This window comes from Arvicola amphibius, chromosome 17 (assembly GCF_903992535.2).
Source record: "Arvicola amphibius chromosome 17, mArvAmp1.2, whole genome shotgun sequence".
NCBI lineage: Eukaryota > Metazoa > Chordata > Mammalia > Rodentia > Cricetidae > Arvicola > Arvicola amphibius.
In genome coordinates this window covers 27,550,229-27,565,467 of record NC_052063.2, presented here as the reverse complement: position 1 = coordinate 27,565,467, position 15,239 = coordinate 27,550,229, and the positions used below count along the sequence as shown (strand labels likewise).

General features: G+C 37.0%; 1 protein-coding gene across 1 annotated transcript in view; it reads left to right on the top strand.

Annotated features, from left to right (window-relative positions):
* Trhde (thyrotropin releasing hormone degrading enzyme) overlaps window positions 1-15,239 on the top strand; it is a 377,936-nt gene that overhangs the window by 212,235 nt on the left and 150,462 nt on the right. Inside the window, 1 exon segment of the mRNA XM_038315022.1 lies at window positions 3,786-3,923. Within this exon segment, the coding sequence (XP_038170950.1) occupies window positions 3,786-3,923 (138 nt within the window).

The window sequence follows — 15,239 nt, the reverse complement described above, 5'->3', positions numbered from 1 at the left end:
CCCAAAGTATTTTGGGGCTCAAGTCTTTTTTTCAGATATTTAATATCATTTTGTTTCAACAGGGTAGAAGATAAATCATTGACCATTGACTTACCCACACTAAAGTTAAATAATGGTAACTGAAATTACTTTAAGTGACAAAGTTTTAGTTTTGCTCTCTTCCGGAAGCATGAAGTAATGTTTATGTATAATTGGTACGGACTTCCTTTAATGTTAATAGTTCTTTGCAACTGAGTTTAGATTTCAGTTTTAAAGTCTGTTTATGACATTTAACCCTCACAGCTCTAGCAAGCAAGGACTATTCATTAAATTTTAATGTTGATCAATGTGCATTTATTGTTGCTAACGATTAAAATTATCATTCAGATAAGCATCATTTAAAATTCATTTTAGACGTCTTTCACAGTCAATCCCTCTTTGAAGAATTTAATGTTAATTTGTCTTCTGAATGACACCACATCTTTAATTAAAATTTTTGAAATATCAAAGCATTAATTGGTCAAGTTGCAATAGCAATATTCATTTTATAATTTTTACTTCTAGTCTAATATCGGATAATTGTAACGTGTATTTTATTTTTTTATTTTTATTTTTTTTTCGCGTCAGGGTTTCTTTGTAGCTTTAGAGCCTATCCTGGAGCTAGCTCTTGTAGACCAGGCTGGTCTCGAACTCACAGAGATCCGCCTGCCTCTGCCTCCCGAGTGCTGGGATTAAAGGCGTGCGCCACCACTGCCCGGCTTTATTTTATTTTTTTTGATTTTATTGAGCTCTAAATTTTTCTCTGCTCCTCTCCCTGCCACTATCCTACCTTTCATCCTTCTCCCATGGTCCCCATGCTCTAAATTTACTCAGGAGATCCTGTCTTTTTCTACTTCCCTGTAGATTAGAACCATGCATGTCTCTCTCAGGGTCCTCCTTGGTGTCTAGGTTTTCTGGGATTGTGATTTGTGGGCTGGTTTTCTTTGCTTTTTTTAAAAACCACTTACGAGTGAGTACATGTGATAATTGTCTTTTTGGGTCTGGGTTACCTCACTCAAAATAATGTTTTCTAGATTCATCTATTTGCCTGCAAATTTCAAGATGTCATTTTTTTCTTATGTGTAGTACTCCATTGTATAAATATACCACATTTTCCGTATCTATTCTTCAGTCGAGGGGCATTTAGGTTGTTTCCAGGTTCTGGGTATGACAAACAAAGCTGCTATGAACATAGTTGAGCACATGTCCTTGTTGCACAATAGAGCATCCTTTGGATACATACCCAAAAGTGGTGTTCCTGGGTCTTGAGGAAGGTTGTTTCCTAATTTTCTGAGAAATTGCCATACTGATATCCAAAGGGGCTGTACCAGTTTGCACTCCCACCAGCAATGCAGGAGTGTTTCCTTTACCCCACATCCTCTCCAGCATAAGTTGTCATCAGTGTTTTTGATCTTGGCCATTCTTTTTTTTAATATTAATTAATTTATTATATATACAATATACTGTCTGTGTGTATACCTGCATGCCAGAAGAGGGCACCAGACCCCATTACAGATGGTTGTGAGCCACCATGTGGTTGCTGGGAATTGAACTCAGGACCTTTGGAAGAGCAGGCAATGCTCTTAACCTCTGAGCCATCTCTCTTGGCTATTCTTATAGATGTAAGATGAAATCTTAGAGTTGTTTTGATTTGCATTTCTCTGATGACTAAGGATGTTGAGCATTTCCTTCAGTGTCTTTCAGTTATCTTATATTCCTCTGTTTAGGTCTTTACTCCACTTTTTTATTGGATTATTTGTTGTTTTGATGACCAATTTCTTGAGTTCTTGGTATATCTGTCTGATGTTGGATTGGTGAAGATCTTTTCCCATTCTGTAGGCTGTCGCTTTGTCTTATCAACCATGTTCTCTGCTTTACAGAAGCTTTTCAGTTTCAGGAGGTCCCATTTATTAGTCGTTTCTCTCAGTGTCTGTGCTGCTGGAGTTATATTTAGGAAGGGGTCTCCTGTGATAGTGCATTCCAGTGAACTTCCCACTTTCTCGTCTGAGGTTCAGTGTGCCTGGCTTTATGTTGAAGTCTTTGATCAGTAACATGTATTTTAAATTTGAATGACTTAAATATTAGCTCTTAATCACAAAATTTATAGGTTTATTTTGAAACTGCCAAATGAGTTATGAGGTTCTCTGTCTTGATCATTTCTTTAGGGTGTTTTTATTAATTTTAATGGACTATCTTCTGTTCCAACAATAAAATCAACAGGTTCAGTGATGTCTTTGTTGTGAAGTGGAAATTAATTTGAGAGGTAATATGCAATTGATTTATGGCACATTAATCACTTAATTCAGGGGGAGTTTGATATATCTACCTGTGGTCTTAAAGGGTCAGGATTGGCCTCTGTGACTAAGAGCAATGTTGCTCTAGTCTTTTCTATGTAATACTCTTTAATGTGTAATAGGCAATGATTGTGAAAATTTTTAAAATGCAAGATAACTATACACACTAGATTTATGAACTATGGACTATTTAAACACCATTAGAAAATTACCTTATAAATATAGCTAATTAATTAAGTACTGATTCAATGGACTAAATCATTGATTAAGTGGTGATGAACATAACCATTTTTTTTAAAAAATAGGTTTTAATGAGCAACATATACATGCTTAGTTAACTTTTCTTCCTAAGGCATATTCCTTCTTTGTTTCCATTTCCTTAATCTGAGGGTTGCTGTACTCTCTGCTGGAAATTACAGCTCAGTCCAAAATTACACAGTGTTTATCTGATTTCTCAAAATGTACAGACTGTAGGACCAAGTTCAGAATTAAGCAGAGCAATTTAAGCATTGGAGTCTTTAATCTCAGTAATGATACTCCTCAGTTCCTAGCAATCCAGGGGGTTATTTAGGCTTGTTGTCTTTTGTGACTTATTTTTCCTTCCCTTCCTCCATCAACTAAGGCAGGTGGCTGGGAGGACTAATAATTGGCAGCATTTTTTGTTGTTGTTAACAGAATCCAAGCTCTTTCTTTAAAACCGACTTTTTTCTTAAAAGAAAAAAAAGAACAAAAAGTTCCGTCCTTTACAGTTCGTTTCAAAAGCAACAGGTTTGCCTTTATTAGAGAAATACTACATGTAATAAATAGAAGCTTCGTGATCTGATTGTTGACAGTAATTTGTGATGGTGGGTTATTAAGACTGGGTGATCTCTGCATGATGGCCTTTATTCTAAATTTGTGTATGTATCTATGTGCACTATAGCTGGATGACAGCAATGATTTTAGTATGTGTTGTGTCATGTTCTTTTCTTTTTTCTTTCTCTTTTGGAAAAGTACCTGTGTGGTGGGATGGAGGAGTAGGGATAATGAAGTTAACTTGTTCTAACGAGACTCAGTATAGTGACTTAAATAGATAGGATTCTTGCATTGACCTGACATGAAAACGTTATTTGAGACTGGAATTGTGCTCTGCATCCTGTAGAAGACACAAACAACCCTGAATCTTATCATTGTCATATGTGTCCACTCTTCAGACTTGCTTCATGCCCTGAGAAAACAGCCAGGTGTTCTTATTACTTAGGGCTTAGAGTAGCCTATTGATTTTGTTTCATGTTATGTTTAAATCAACTGTCTTTTATTTTCTACCATCCTAAGGGGCTGTTTTATGTACTGAATTTCCTTTAAATCTGAGTCTCACTCTGTAAGAGTGATGAGCACCATCAGTTAGGTGACACACACGCTGTTCATGTTATCTGGCAGTTTCTGCCATGACCATGAATCACCTATAATATTATCCCATCTACCGTATTACAGGAAAAGCAGAGATTTCTGACAGATGTTCTGCATGAAGTGATGCTGCTTGACGGGTTGGCCAGTTCCCATCCAGTATCACAGGAAGTGCTCCGGGCAACAGATATCGACAGAGTGTTCGACTGGATCGCTTACAAAAAGGTGGGATAGAAGAGAGGCACACGCCAAAGAGCTATTTCACTGTTGGGATAGGTAGCCTATTTTGTTGCTAGATGTTTTCTATTTTTCTATTCTTTCTCGCAAATGAAAATTAATCGTAAGGAGGAAATGGGTTATTAGGTTCACATCATCCCATGAATAGGACTTGGCTTTATAAATGAGTAAAATGGAAATGAATGTTTGCTAAACACGGAATGGAAATATTCAAAGTATTATTGAATAAATGTTTGGGAACTTCGTTTGAAATTGCTGTACAAATGGCGTATTTAAATGTCAGTTTTTAGTATGAAGAATGTTGACCTAACTAGTGACAAATTCCTTCTGCTAGTGCCCCTTAAATACTTGACTGACTGATACAAATGGGTCTATGTAGTGACAGAATACATACATGTTATAAGTAACTTTTTAAAGGTGTTTTGGGGAACTGGGTATGTTTCCTGGATGTATGGCAAAGTAAACAAAAATCAGAAGCTTTTGAATGAGTGAGAAAAACTTTGAATCAGTGACAAGTCATAACTTTAAGGCACATTTCAGTTTTTTCACTGTTTCAAGGATTATGATTTATCCTTGTAGCTCTACCCCTTGATTTAATTTTTATGTGAGGATGTATGTCTTAGCCTTGACAGATAATAGTCATTTAATATGTAGGCGAAGACTCACCTCATTTTTAGTATACACTTATTGAAATTTCTACATAGTTTTTATTCAGTTGTCTCATAATGTCATAAGCTTTAAAAATCACTATGATTACCTTGTCTACAAATATATTTATTTATGATAATTAGACATAAAACAGTTCATCAGAACTTCTAGGTATGCTGACTATGCTAATGTAGATACTTGATTTTGTGCTAAGTATTGTCTTTCTAAATGATTGCTAATTGGGAATGTAGGCAATAGTATTTAAATATGCTTTGTTAGTAGAAAATGTCATTGCATTTGATCAAGTAGAGATCTTTTAATATTTTAGGAGTAATATCATTTAGGTTCATGATATATTTATCATTTTTTATTAATTTGTATGTGATGAGTTTTGGCTATGTTTAGTTGCTATGTATTTAATTTATTTAATGATAGTAATATTTTCGATATAATCTATAAAGTACTTTATTAAGACATTCCAGACTTACAGTAATGTAACTAGTTATTTTCCCCACTCTTGATTGTAAACGGCTGTTTGTAAACACTAGTTTTACATTAACATGATTAAAATCATGCCAATACGATTTTGATCAAGTGTCATATCAATGTCCCTTTATAGGGAACACCCAATCTGTATTCTATAGAATTGCAGTGTGTCAGATGATCAAAGTGGACTAAGAAGAGAAACCGTAGTAAGTCTGAATGTATGGCCATTTTCATTATATTCACTTTATATTTTGGCAAGGAAGCATGCCAGTTTACCGATATGAAACATCAGCCACCTATGTTGAGGTTCTCAGGACCACAACGGAGAGAGTTTCGGATGAACGTTTTGCCAGCTGTAATATAATTGTTTCAATCATCAGTAATAATGTAGCCTTTGCTCTCATATTCAGAGTGCCATTGTTGTACGATAAGCGGTACATATTTAGAAGGCACAGTCTAGGTGCTGACAAGAAAAGGCAGTGCAAATACCATAGAAATCAACTGGAGAATACATACATCACTGTAAGAACCTTTGAAGTCCATTTTAAATCCTGCCTTCTCCACACCGATCATCTTTCCTGTGAATTAATTTGCATTTTTGATAGACTTATAGAAACACCACACACACACACACACACATACACACACATACACACACATACACACATACACACATACACACACATACACATACACACACATACACACACATACACACATACACACACATACACACACATGCACACACACACACATGCACACACATACACATACATACATACACATACACACATACACACACACACACACACATACACATACACACACATACACACACATATACACACACACATACACACACATGCACACACATACACACACATACACACACATACACACATATACACACACATATACACACACACATACACACACATATACACACACACATGCTTTTTCTTTCTTTCAAACATTATACTTATCTCAAGGCACATACACACTGACAATTTATAGGAATGCAATCAATTTCTTTATTTCTGGGTTTGGCTATTGAAAATATTACAGCCCATGACTTCGGCACAACCTCAGGCATCTTTGCTAGCTGCAGAATCTCCATGTCCCATCTTCTTGCCGCTTATGTAACTCAGGGTGGGTCTTTGTGAGTCTTGGCACTTTTCTAGTTTCGAGCCTTTGCTAAATTGTGTGCGTTTCCCCGACCATATAAATGGCATTCGCCTTCCTCCACCCTACTAGAGAGGATGTTTTGGTTAAGATGAAACGCCTGGTCAGCAAACGCAGTCTTTTCTTCCCTGAGTTGCCTTTGCACAGAGCTGAGAATCCCTGAACCATACACGTTAGGATTGGTTTCTGGACCGCTTCGTCTGTTGCTCTAGTATATGTACTTATTTGGCTCCAGGACTGTTGTTTCTTCCTAACTGAGTCATGAAACACCAGCCCCCCCTCCCCCCGCCCCCAGCTTGCTTTATTTTAAAGTTCTTCAGTCCTTCACGGTGTTTTGCATTTTACAGAAAGGAGTTTGCTAATTCCTCTAAAATTTACACTGGTGTTGTTAGGATTGTGTTGTATTGGTAAAACCATCTGGGGAAATTGACATTTTAACAATACTGCTTTAACAGACGAAGTGTACTCTGATTCACTTCTGTCAGGACACTCAGTTCTGTCAGGTCCCTGTCCTGGTCTCTCAGCTATGGAGTTTATAACGATCTTTCATACCATCTTACAGATTTATCCCTGGATAATTTCACATTGGGAACTATTAGACGTGGTATTTTAAATTTGTGTTTCGAGTTTTTGTTATCTATATAGATAGAACTTTGCGGAACTGAAGGTGTTAAGACCATTGGCTGCTTTTCCAGAGGACTGGGTTTGGATTCCTAGCACCCACATGGGGGCTCATAATTTTTCATAACTCTATTTCCAGGCCCTCTTACTCTCTCTTCTGGCCACCACAGGCATTTCATGCATCTGGCATACAGATATACATGCATTGAAAACACTTTCATATTTAAAAAAAATTAAAGTTAGAATTAAATATGTCTTTTGGACTTCTATAGTAAAATAGCTATGAGTTTTTGTCTATGAATAAATGAATTGTAGCTTTTATAAAATTATATTTCTCTAGTCTCTGAAGTTTTCATACGTCGATATATCTATCAATGTATCTTGATCATTTGCTCCCTCCAAATTTTATAAAAAATCCCCATGATGTCTTCCTTCTAAGATCATGCTGGCCCTATTTGTTTATTTATTTATGTATATATTTGTAAATTCAGTGAGTCCAATTTGTTTTTCTCGTCTGTGCTAAGGCATGGTGTCATCCCCTGCTGCATGGAAAACTTACCAGGGATCACACTCCTAGAGAAAAGTGACCCTCCCTCCCCTGTTAGTCAAGAGCGTCTCAGCTAGGAGGAGAGCCTTGGGATTCCTATCCCAATCCACGTTGGAGGCTTTTATTGACTTGACCTTGTGCAGACCTTGCTCAGGGATGCACAGTTCACTGTGAGTTCATCTGTGACAGCATGTAATGTTTATTGGGCAGCATTTTATGCCTCCCTTCCTCATCCTCTGGCTCTTACATTCTTTCTGCTCCTCTTTTACAACATTCCCTGAGTCCTAAGATGATGTTAAAGGAGCGGGCACTGCTTTTCCCTCCATGGCTGAACATTAACTGTAGGTTTTATTTTCAGCGGTTCTCTCTGATCAGCAGGGAGCTGATCACAAGGAGTCCATCCGGGCCTGGCACTGGGTATCTCTGGGTATTTATCGGTACCCTTTACCATGGTATGTCAGAGTGCTCAGTCTTATTCAGAGTGGGATGTAGATTCCATCAAATCCCTTTCGTGTTTCAAGATATCTCTCTCCATTCTTTTTTTCTTTTTAGTTTGTTCATGTGTCAAGTTTTATTGATTGACTTTCAAATTTTCATCTTTCTTTGTACTGCTGGCAGACAATATCCATTCCATATTCTTCCTGTAATCCTTTGTTCAAACAACTTGCTCAAGCCAAATCTAGATATTTTGTACCACTGTTCATCAGTGGTATCAATGCTCTTTGCTATTGGTAATCTCCTCTCTTGGTACTGTCTCTTTTTATCACTTTATTAAGCACATCATAAAATGGGCACTTATTATCTTCCTCAATGTTATAACAATATGTGTAAATTTTTTAAAAATTAAAGAAATGTTTAATAGCTTTTCTAAATAGGAGTATAGATAGACCTAAAATTCCTTTCATGAAAAGCACAAGAAATCGAGAATTTACATTCCTTAAAATAGCATGCATTTTCTAAGTTTTTAATTTCAGCTTGATTGAGTTTCGATAACTTGTTTCTCTTTCAAGGATTGGCTCCATTTTACTAAGATGTTTATCTTATTGACACAAAGTTTAAGACATCTTCCATTATTAATTTAATTGCTACAGAATCTCAAATGATGTAAGCTGAGCCCACATACTAGTCACTTGTATAGTACCCCTTTGTGCCTGGTGTGTAAAACTTTGAAAGTTATAAACGTTATTCATTTTCTCAAAGAACAGCTCTTGATAATATACATTTTTTCTTTTGTTGCTTCTTTTTTATATTACTTCTCTCATTATTATTCCCTTTTTCTGTATACTTTTTATTTTCTTATCCTTTTCTTTTTTTTCATAATTTCTTAAGATACAAGCTGAGTTTAACTCAAAACTCGGTTTATCTATTTTAACTTTAAGTGTTTATTCGATGATATTTTCCCTCTAGATGTATTCTCAGGAATTCTTTAAAAGTGTAGCACTGATATTATGGCTTCCATCTCATTCACTTGTACTATATAATTTTCTGTTTCATTTTTTTAAACTACACTATCAGTTATTTATAATAGGCTCTTAGTTTTTGAGTACTCGAAGTTTGCCAGAAAGATGCCTGCTGTTAATTTCGGACTTCTGCTGTAGCTGTTAGAATAATACACACTGTATGACTTGACTCTTCTTAGACTGATAAGCCTTGTTTTATGGCCTAGAAACTAATATTAGTTGGTGCAGTGTGAGGATGCTGGTGTTGGTCAAGTGTTCTATTAATGGCAATTAAGCTGAGTTTGAGGACAGAACTGTGAAGTCTTTGTATTTTTACTGACTTTTTGTCTCCTTGGTCATCCTGCTTTCATTATGAGCAGTCTTCTTCCTTTTGTGATGTAATTCCCAATGATCCAGTTAACCTGTAGATAGAATGGGTAAACCTTTTTATTCTAGGATATCTGAGAATTTGGAGAGATGATTAGCTATAAATAAATGATAATAGTTAATGTTTTTTAATCCATACTACGCAATGTGCCAACATTTGATAGCCTTTTAATTTAATTATTTTAGGCACCACATGAGGTTCTTATTATTTTGATTTCATCTTAAAGATAAGAAGAAAATGACAGTCAATTCAGGGGTATGATTCCAAGGAAATCAAGTTTCCGAGCTCTCGTTCTTCATTATTGTATTTGATTAAAAAGCTTGGCTGCTTCAGATAAATCCAAAAATTTTTGACAAGATAATTGGACAAGCCTTTGCCTATGGGACTAGGTACTTACCACAGAGTGCTGTGGGTATAGTAATAAGACAGAAAGGAGAAAGGTCACAGAAATAATTGAGTATAGTAACATGTAAATGTTTACATTTAGGGCAAGAAAACTGACCAAAAACAACAAACAATTGGAAAAGTTTGTGGACTAAATTAATTGATAAATCTGAGCTGTAGTAATAACTTTAGGAACCATTAATTGAGATATTTGAACACTGTCATGAGAAATCAACCTTTCTTCAGTTTCTTAGCTCTGTCACTATTTACTTGATGTTTTTCATAGGTGGCAGCAGACTAGGTTAGTCTAGTCAGGTCATCAATATTTTGATCTCAATATACTTCAAGAAGAATTGCTTATTTCCTCACAGAATGTCTATTTGTCTCTCCAAAGAACTCAGCTTTATTTCAATTAGGAGATAGAATTAATTGTCCAAACCCTATGTCCACAGAGATGTAATATTCTGAAAGGCCAGTCCAGGCAAATAGATTATCTTCTGCATTGGTGGAGTTGGCAGGAAACTCATTCTGTAGAGAAGGCTCAGAAATGGAACACTGTAGAATTTATGGAAAGCAAGAGGGAATCACATGTGGCCACATAAATAGCAATGGTTTGAAGCAGTAGACCTTCAAGTTGGGCAAGTTGGGTCAGGACCCGAAAAGTTCTTCTGTCATGAGGAGCTTCTATTGACTACAGCAGACCGAGAGATCCAAAGAAGTGTTAAAGAGGATGCATAACAGTTTCAATACTATCCTAGAAAAGACCCAACCCTATAGATATAGTAGAGATGGGATGGATGTGCTTGATCTGGACAATTTAGAATACTGCCAAGGATTGTGAACAGTATAGATATTTTGGAGTTATTATATATATACAATATTACTTGCTCTTTCTGTATTTCCCTCCCTGAGTAACTCTGTTACTAGTTAACACTGACCTTGGACAACAGTAAGCCCCCATTGCATTTCTGTTTCCTTGCCTTATTTATCATGCTATGTAATTATTCCTTTAATAATATCCTAATTATTTCTACCTCTACTCTTATTCTTCTTGAATTATAATTTCATTGACTTTAAATAACTTGCAGAGAAGTACATCACAGGAGAAAAGAAAGTTGTAGAGTAATAAAGAGAATAACTGGTAGGTCACATACAGAGTATGTAGAGTTGGGTTTGAAATCCAAAGATCTTCAAAGAATTACTTAGAGACGTTGGCTATGGGTAATCCCAAGTTTAGGATTCAAAGAAACAAAAAGACTTCCTAAAAATTACGGTTTTAGGACAGAAAAAGTCTGATAGCTACTGTATCATAAAGATTTAGGTCTAATGAAATAACAAGTTAGTTTATAATGGAAAATGAAGATTCTTTCATTGAAAAATGTAATGAAACATTGCATGATACTGTTCACAGACAAGAAAGACTATAAAGATGCACTGAGACAGCATCTTTGCTCTCACAGCACACAGGGAAATAAGAATCAATGACCCAGTGACCTGGATGATGAAACTGAGTGAATGCTCATTAAATTTACATATGATACCAAGGTGGAGGGGGCTGTCGCAAGCTTCAAGAGAAGAACAAATTGGGCGATGACCTCAGCATTTTAAATAGGATGCTTTAAAAGCAGGAACATTTTCCAGAAACTCATAGAAACTGGTTTATTTTAAAGATTAAACATAAATGGCATAGAATACAAAGAAAAGGATTTGTCAAACAGAGAAAAAGCCACAACAGTCATGATGACCCCAGTTTTGTAAAGGGAATGGTAATAGAAATTCAATTCGTGAGATTTTGCTAGTATATTCTACAGCTAGAATTTGAAAAAAATATTTTTTTTGTGGTTCTGGCAACCTCTGACATACAAAAGACCAACCATCCATTTTTATGCATCGTCTTTTGATATCTAAGAACGTCACCCCCTGTGCCATCTTAGTCAATCCATGATGAATACACAGAGAGAAAATGTAGCCAGGACCACTTCTGTAAGAGGAAATCTATGCCTTCTTTTAAAACTGTAACTTAGTAGATACAGAGTACAGGAAACTAAGCTAATGGTAGTAATAAGAATAACTGTAGTGGGCAGTCATGCATGTCCTTTAATGAGCTTCTCCATCCACAGAAGTTTTGTGAACTGCTTCCCATGTGCCACATCATTTCTATCCAATGAAAATCTTGGAACACATGCACCTTTACTCATGTTGAACGCTGAACATAGTTCAAGGGTTAAACTTCTAGGAAGTGGGTGAGACAATATTTGAAATACCTGTAAGGTCTGATTCTGTGCTCTCATCTACAAGATGCTCTATAAACAGTTACATCTCAATAAGAGCTCTGGTGTGAACAATTTCCACACGACGACAACTTAAGTTTCTTAGGTCACTCTCCACGCTCTTATTCTGATTATCTGAAGTCTCGCTTCTGATGTCAACTCTTCCCAAAATCTGACTTCTTAGCATCATCCCTGTGACATACTTGTCTGAATCATTGTCACATTTGGACAGTCATGTCCTTTAACAGCACTCACAGAGAGATCTTTCTAGAACCAAGTCAGTTTGAGCCACTTCTTTGCTGGAAATCCTACAAAGACTCAACAAAAATAAGAACAAAAGACAATGTCCTTACAATGGTGCATGCGGTCCTCCCTGTCCCTACTCACTCTATACTCAAATCCACGGAACTCTTTTCTTTTGCCTGTGAATGTTCATTTCTGTCCCTTCATTGGTGATACCCTGCGCTACCAATCTCCCCCCACAGTGGGCCTCTGAGCTGCTAATTCCTTCTGTAGATAATATTGTTTGTCCTAATAGTGTCCACATGGCTCTCCTGGGAAGCTTTGCTTACATTTCACTTTCTAAAAGAGACCTTCTCAAAATGCTGACATTATACTTGGTTTTCTTCCATCTCTTTATTATAATTCACTTGTTTTGCCCCATAATGTTGGTTATTTTCTAACATATTATCCACTTGTCCAGGATTATGTGTTTGTCTCACCCATTGGAACATTATATTTATAAAGTGAGATATCTATGTCTGAATAGTCCCCTAACAGATTTTTACTAATTAGTATACTGTTTTTACATAGCAGGCACTGGATAAGTATCTGTTGAGCTAAATTTAAAAAATTGTCAGAGAAGTCACAGTGAACCATGTTTGCAATCTCAGCCCTGGGGGAAGTGGAGACAGGAGGAATACTGGATCATACATAGTATAAGTGGCAAGTTTCAGGCCAGTTAAAGTTATGCAGTAAGGCCTTTTTTAAAGACTAAAACAAAATTGTGGAAATATTATGGTATTTCAAAGGCAAACTTATCTTTTTCTTGGAATTGAGAAGATGGAAGCCTCTGCTGAAGAATTTCAAGCGTATGGATTTCAGAGGGGGAGGGCAGCTTGTGCTGGCCAGCCGTTCTGTTCTCTGGTGGGTTCTATCTTACATGGTCTGACTGGACTATGGCTCATGAGACCCCTCTGCCAGCTTGGCTCCTCTTCCTTCTCCTCATTTTCCTGCCTTAGACACAGTCATCATCCTGTTGAACATATCCTTCCGCTTCTCACTTTTCCAAATAGATTCTCCCTCCTAGCTTTATTTTCCTTATTCTTAGTCAACTAATATTACTGCATGTGAACTTATCAAATAAGCCAGTGTTGACATCTTTGGCACACTCATGCATTCTGTAAGTAGCTGACTGACTGCATCTCCTGTGATCATTTGGGGAAAACAGTTGGACCCTTTGTTACACAGAGTTCAATAACAGCTAATTGTGCCATCAGCTCTTCTTTCAGGGACTGACAGGAACCACCCACTATCGTCCTTTATCTCTCACTCCTGAAGGGAAATGGTATTACCTTTAGCTCACAGAAGAGCAAGTATAAGTCTAGAGAATTCAGTGGTGTGTTCAGGCTCCTGGGTGTCAGGGCAGAAATTCACATTTCAATTCCATTTCAGGATCTTTTTGTTCTAATAGGGCCCTTTCCTATTGTGATATTGCTTCATTAGGAACCGCAACTGCTCACAATCTTTTCAGACACTGCAAGCAGGTAAGAGATCGTCTGGGAATCACACGCTAATATTTTAACATAAGCAGCATATTTATTTTTTTTTACATACAAATAAAACGAGGTTATAAAATCTGAGAAACAATGACCAGTGGGTAGGATCTCTTTAAAAATGTGAAAAAGTTCAAGAGATGATGAAAATTAAGCGAGGTGGGGTGGGGGAGAGGGAGAGAGAGGGAACGAGGCAGGGACAGATTGAGTTAGAAGCATTTGAAGATAGAATCTGTCAGCACAGGCTACAGAGCGTACATATGAATCCCCTGGAGGCTAAGGGGTTAGATGATGACTGTGTAATTGGCTCTAACGTATAAATGGCCATTATAGTTAGCCTGGCCACCACTTCTCCGCCAACATCAAGGTCAAAGTAAGACAAATGGCCTCAAATTACAGGAAGCCATCTCAGTTAATATCAGAAAGAACTTCTTGACATTAAAGGGAATTAAGTATTTCAATATGAGTCATAGGAAATAAACTTCATTCTTTGATAGTATTTAAGGATAAAATAGAAAATCTGCTCTCAAATTAGCTAACTAAATTGGAGGACTACTCAGAAAATTCCCTCTGATCTTACTTCCCAGTGCAGAATAGGCGATGGGATAAAATTCTGTAGTTTTTGAAAATTCATTTTGCATTCACACATTTATGTGGGAAAAATCATTTCTCATCTTGCCTTAAACATAGACGCATGAATGGCCAAGAAAGCAGAATGCCTGCTTCTTAGGTAAGACTAGAAAATCTACAGCTAATTGCCATCTCTTTCTGAAGGGTCTGCCGCTCATCTCCGACAAGTCATCAAAAGAATTTCTCCGCAGAAGACACTTGATTCTCTCAGGGTCCCATCTTTGCCTTTTTGCTGGGCCAGGGATGGTTTTAACGCATCTTTCTTTGATGACTTTGGAAAGAAATTGTGCATAATATAAAGGGATCGTTTTATTGACTTTTTGGTGATAAAATGCCCTTACCACTCCCTGGTAAATAATTAATTCATGCATTTGGCTGATGGAAGAGAAATTTCCTTCACACATGTGTTTGACTGATTCATCACTGCTTGAATGCATTAATTTTTTTTCTCTTTTTTTCTCATAAAAATACCCAAATGCTTGGAACATATTATTTCTGTATTTCACTTATAATTCTGCCTGTTAGATGTTCATTTCTTGTGTGTCATTTGAACGATGAAACTGAAAGAAAAAGTAAGCACTTGATGAAAACAGGCCACAGGTTATGCAATGGTGCCACCGTCAGATTAATGCCACTCAGAGGAGTCTCCCTTCTTACCTTCTCGTGTCGCTTGGCTTTGTTGTTGCTTAGGATTTCCATTGCTGCTGTTGAATCCACCTGCTGCACCATTTCTTCACCCTGCTGAAATGATTTGGAAGGGGCACTGTTGGCTTGTGCCTTCGTTTCTGTGAAAGAGAGCCCAGCACAGGTTTAAGACGCTCAGGGTCCGAGCAGGGTGAGTCTTTGCAGATAGTCACTGAGTGAGCTATGTCTGCTGGTTTCGGTGTCAACTACAGTTCTTCGCTGTGCTGCTTCTGAGAAAAGCCCGGTTTGA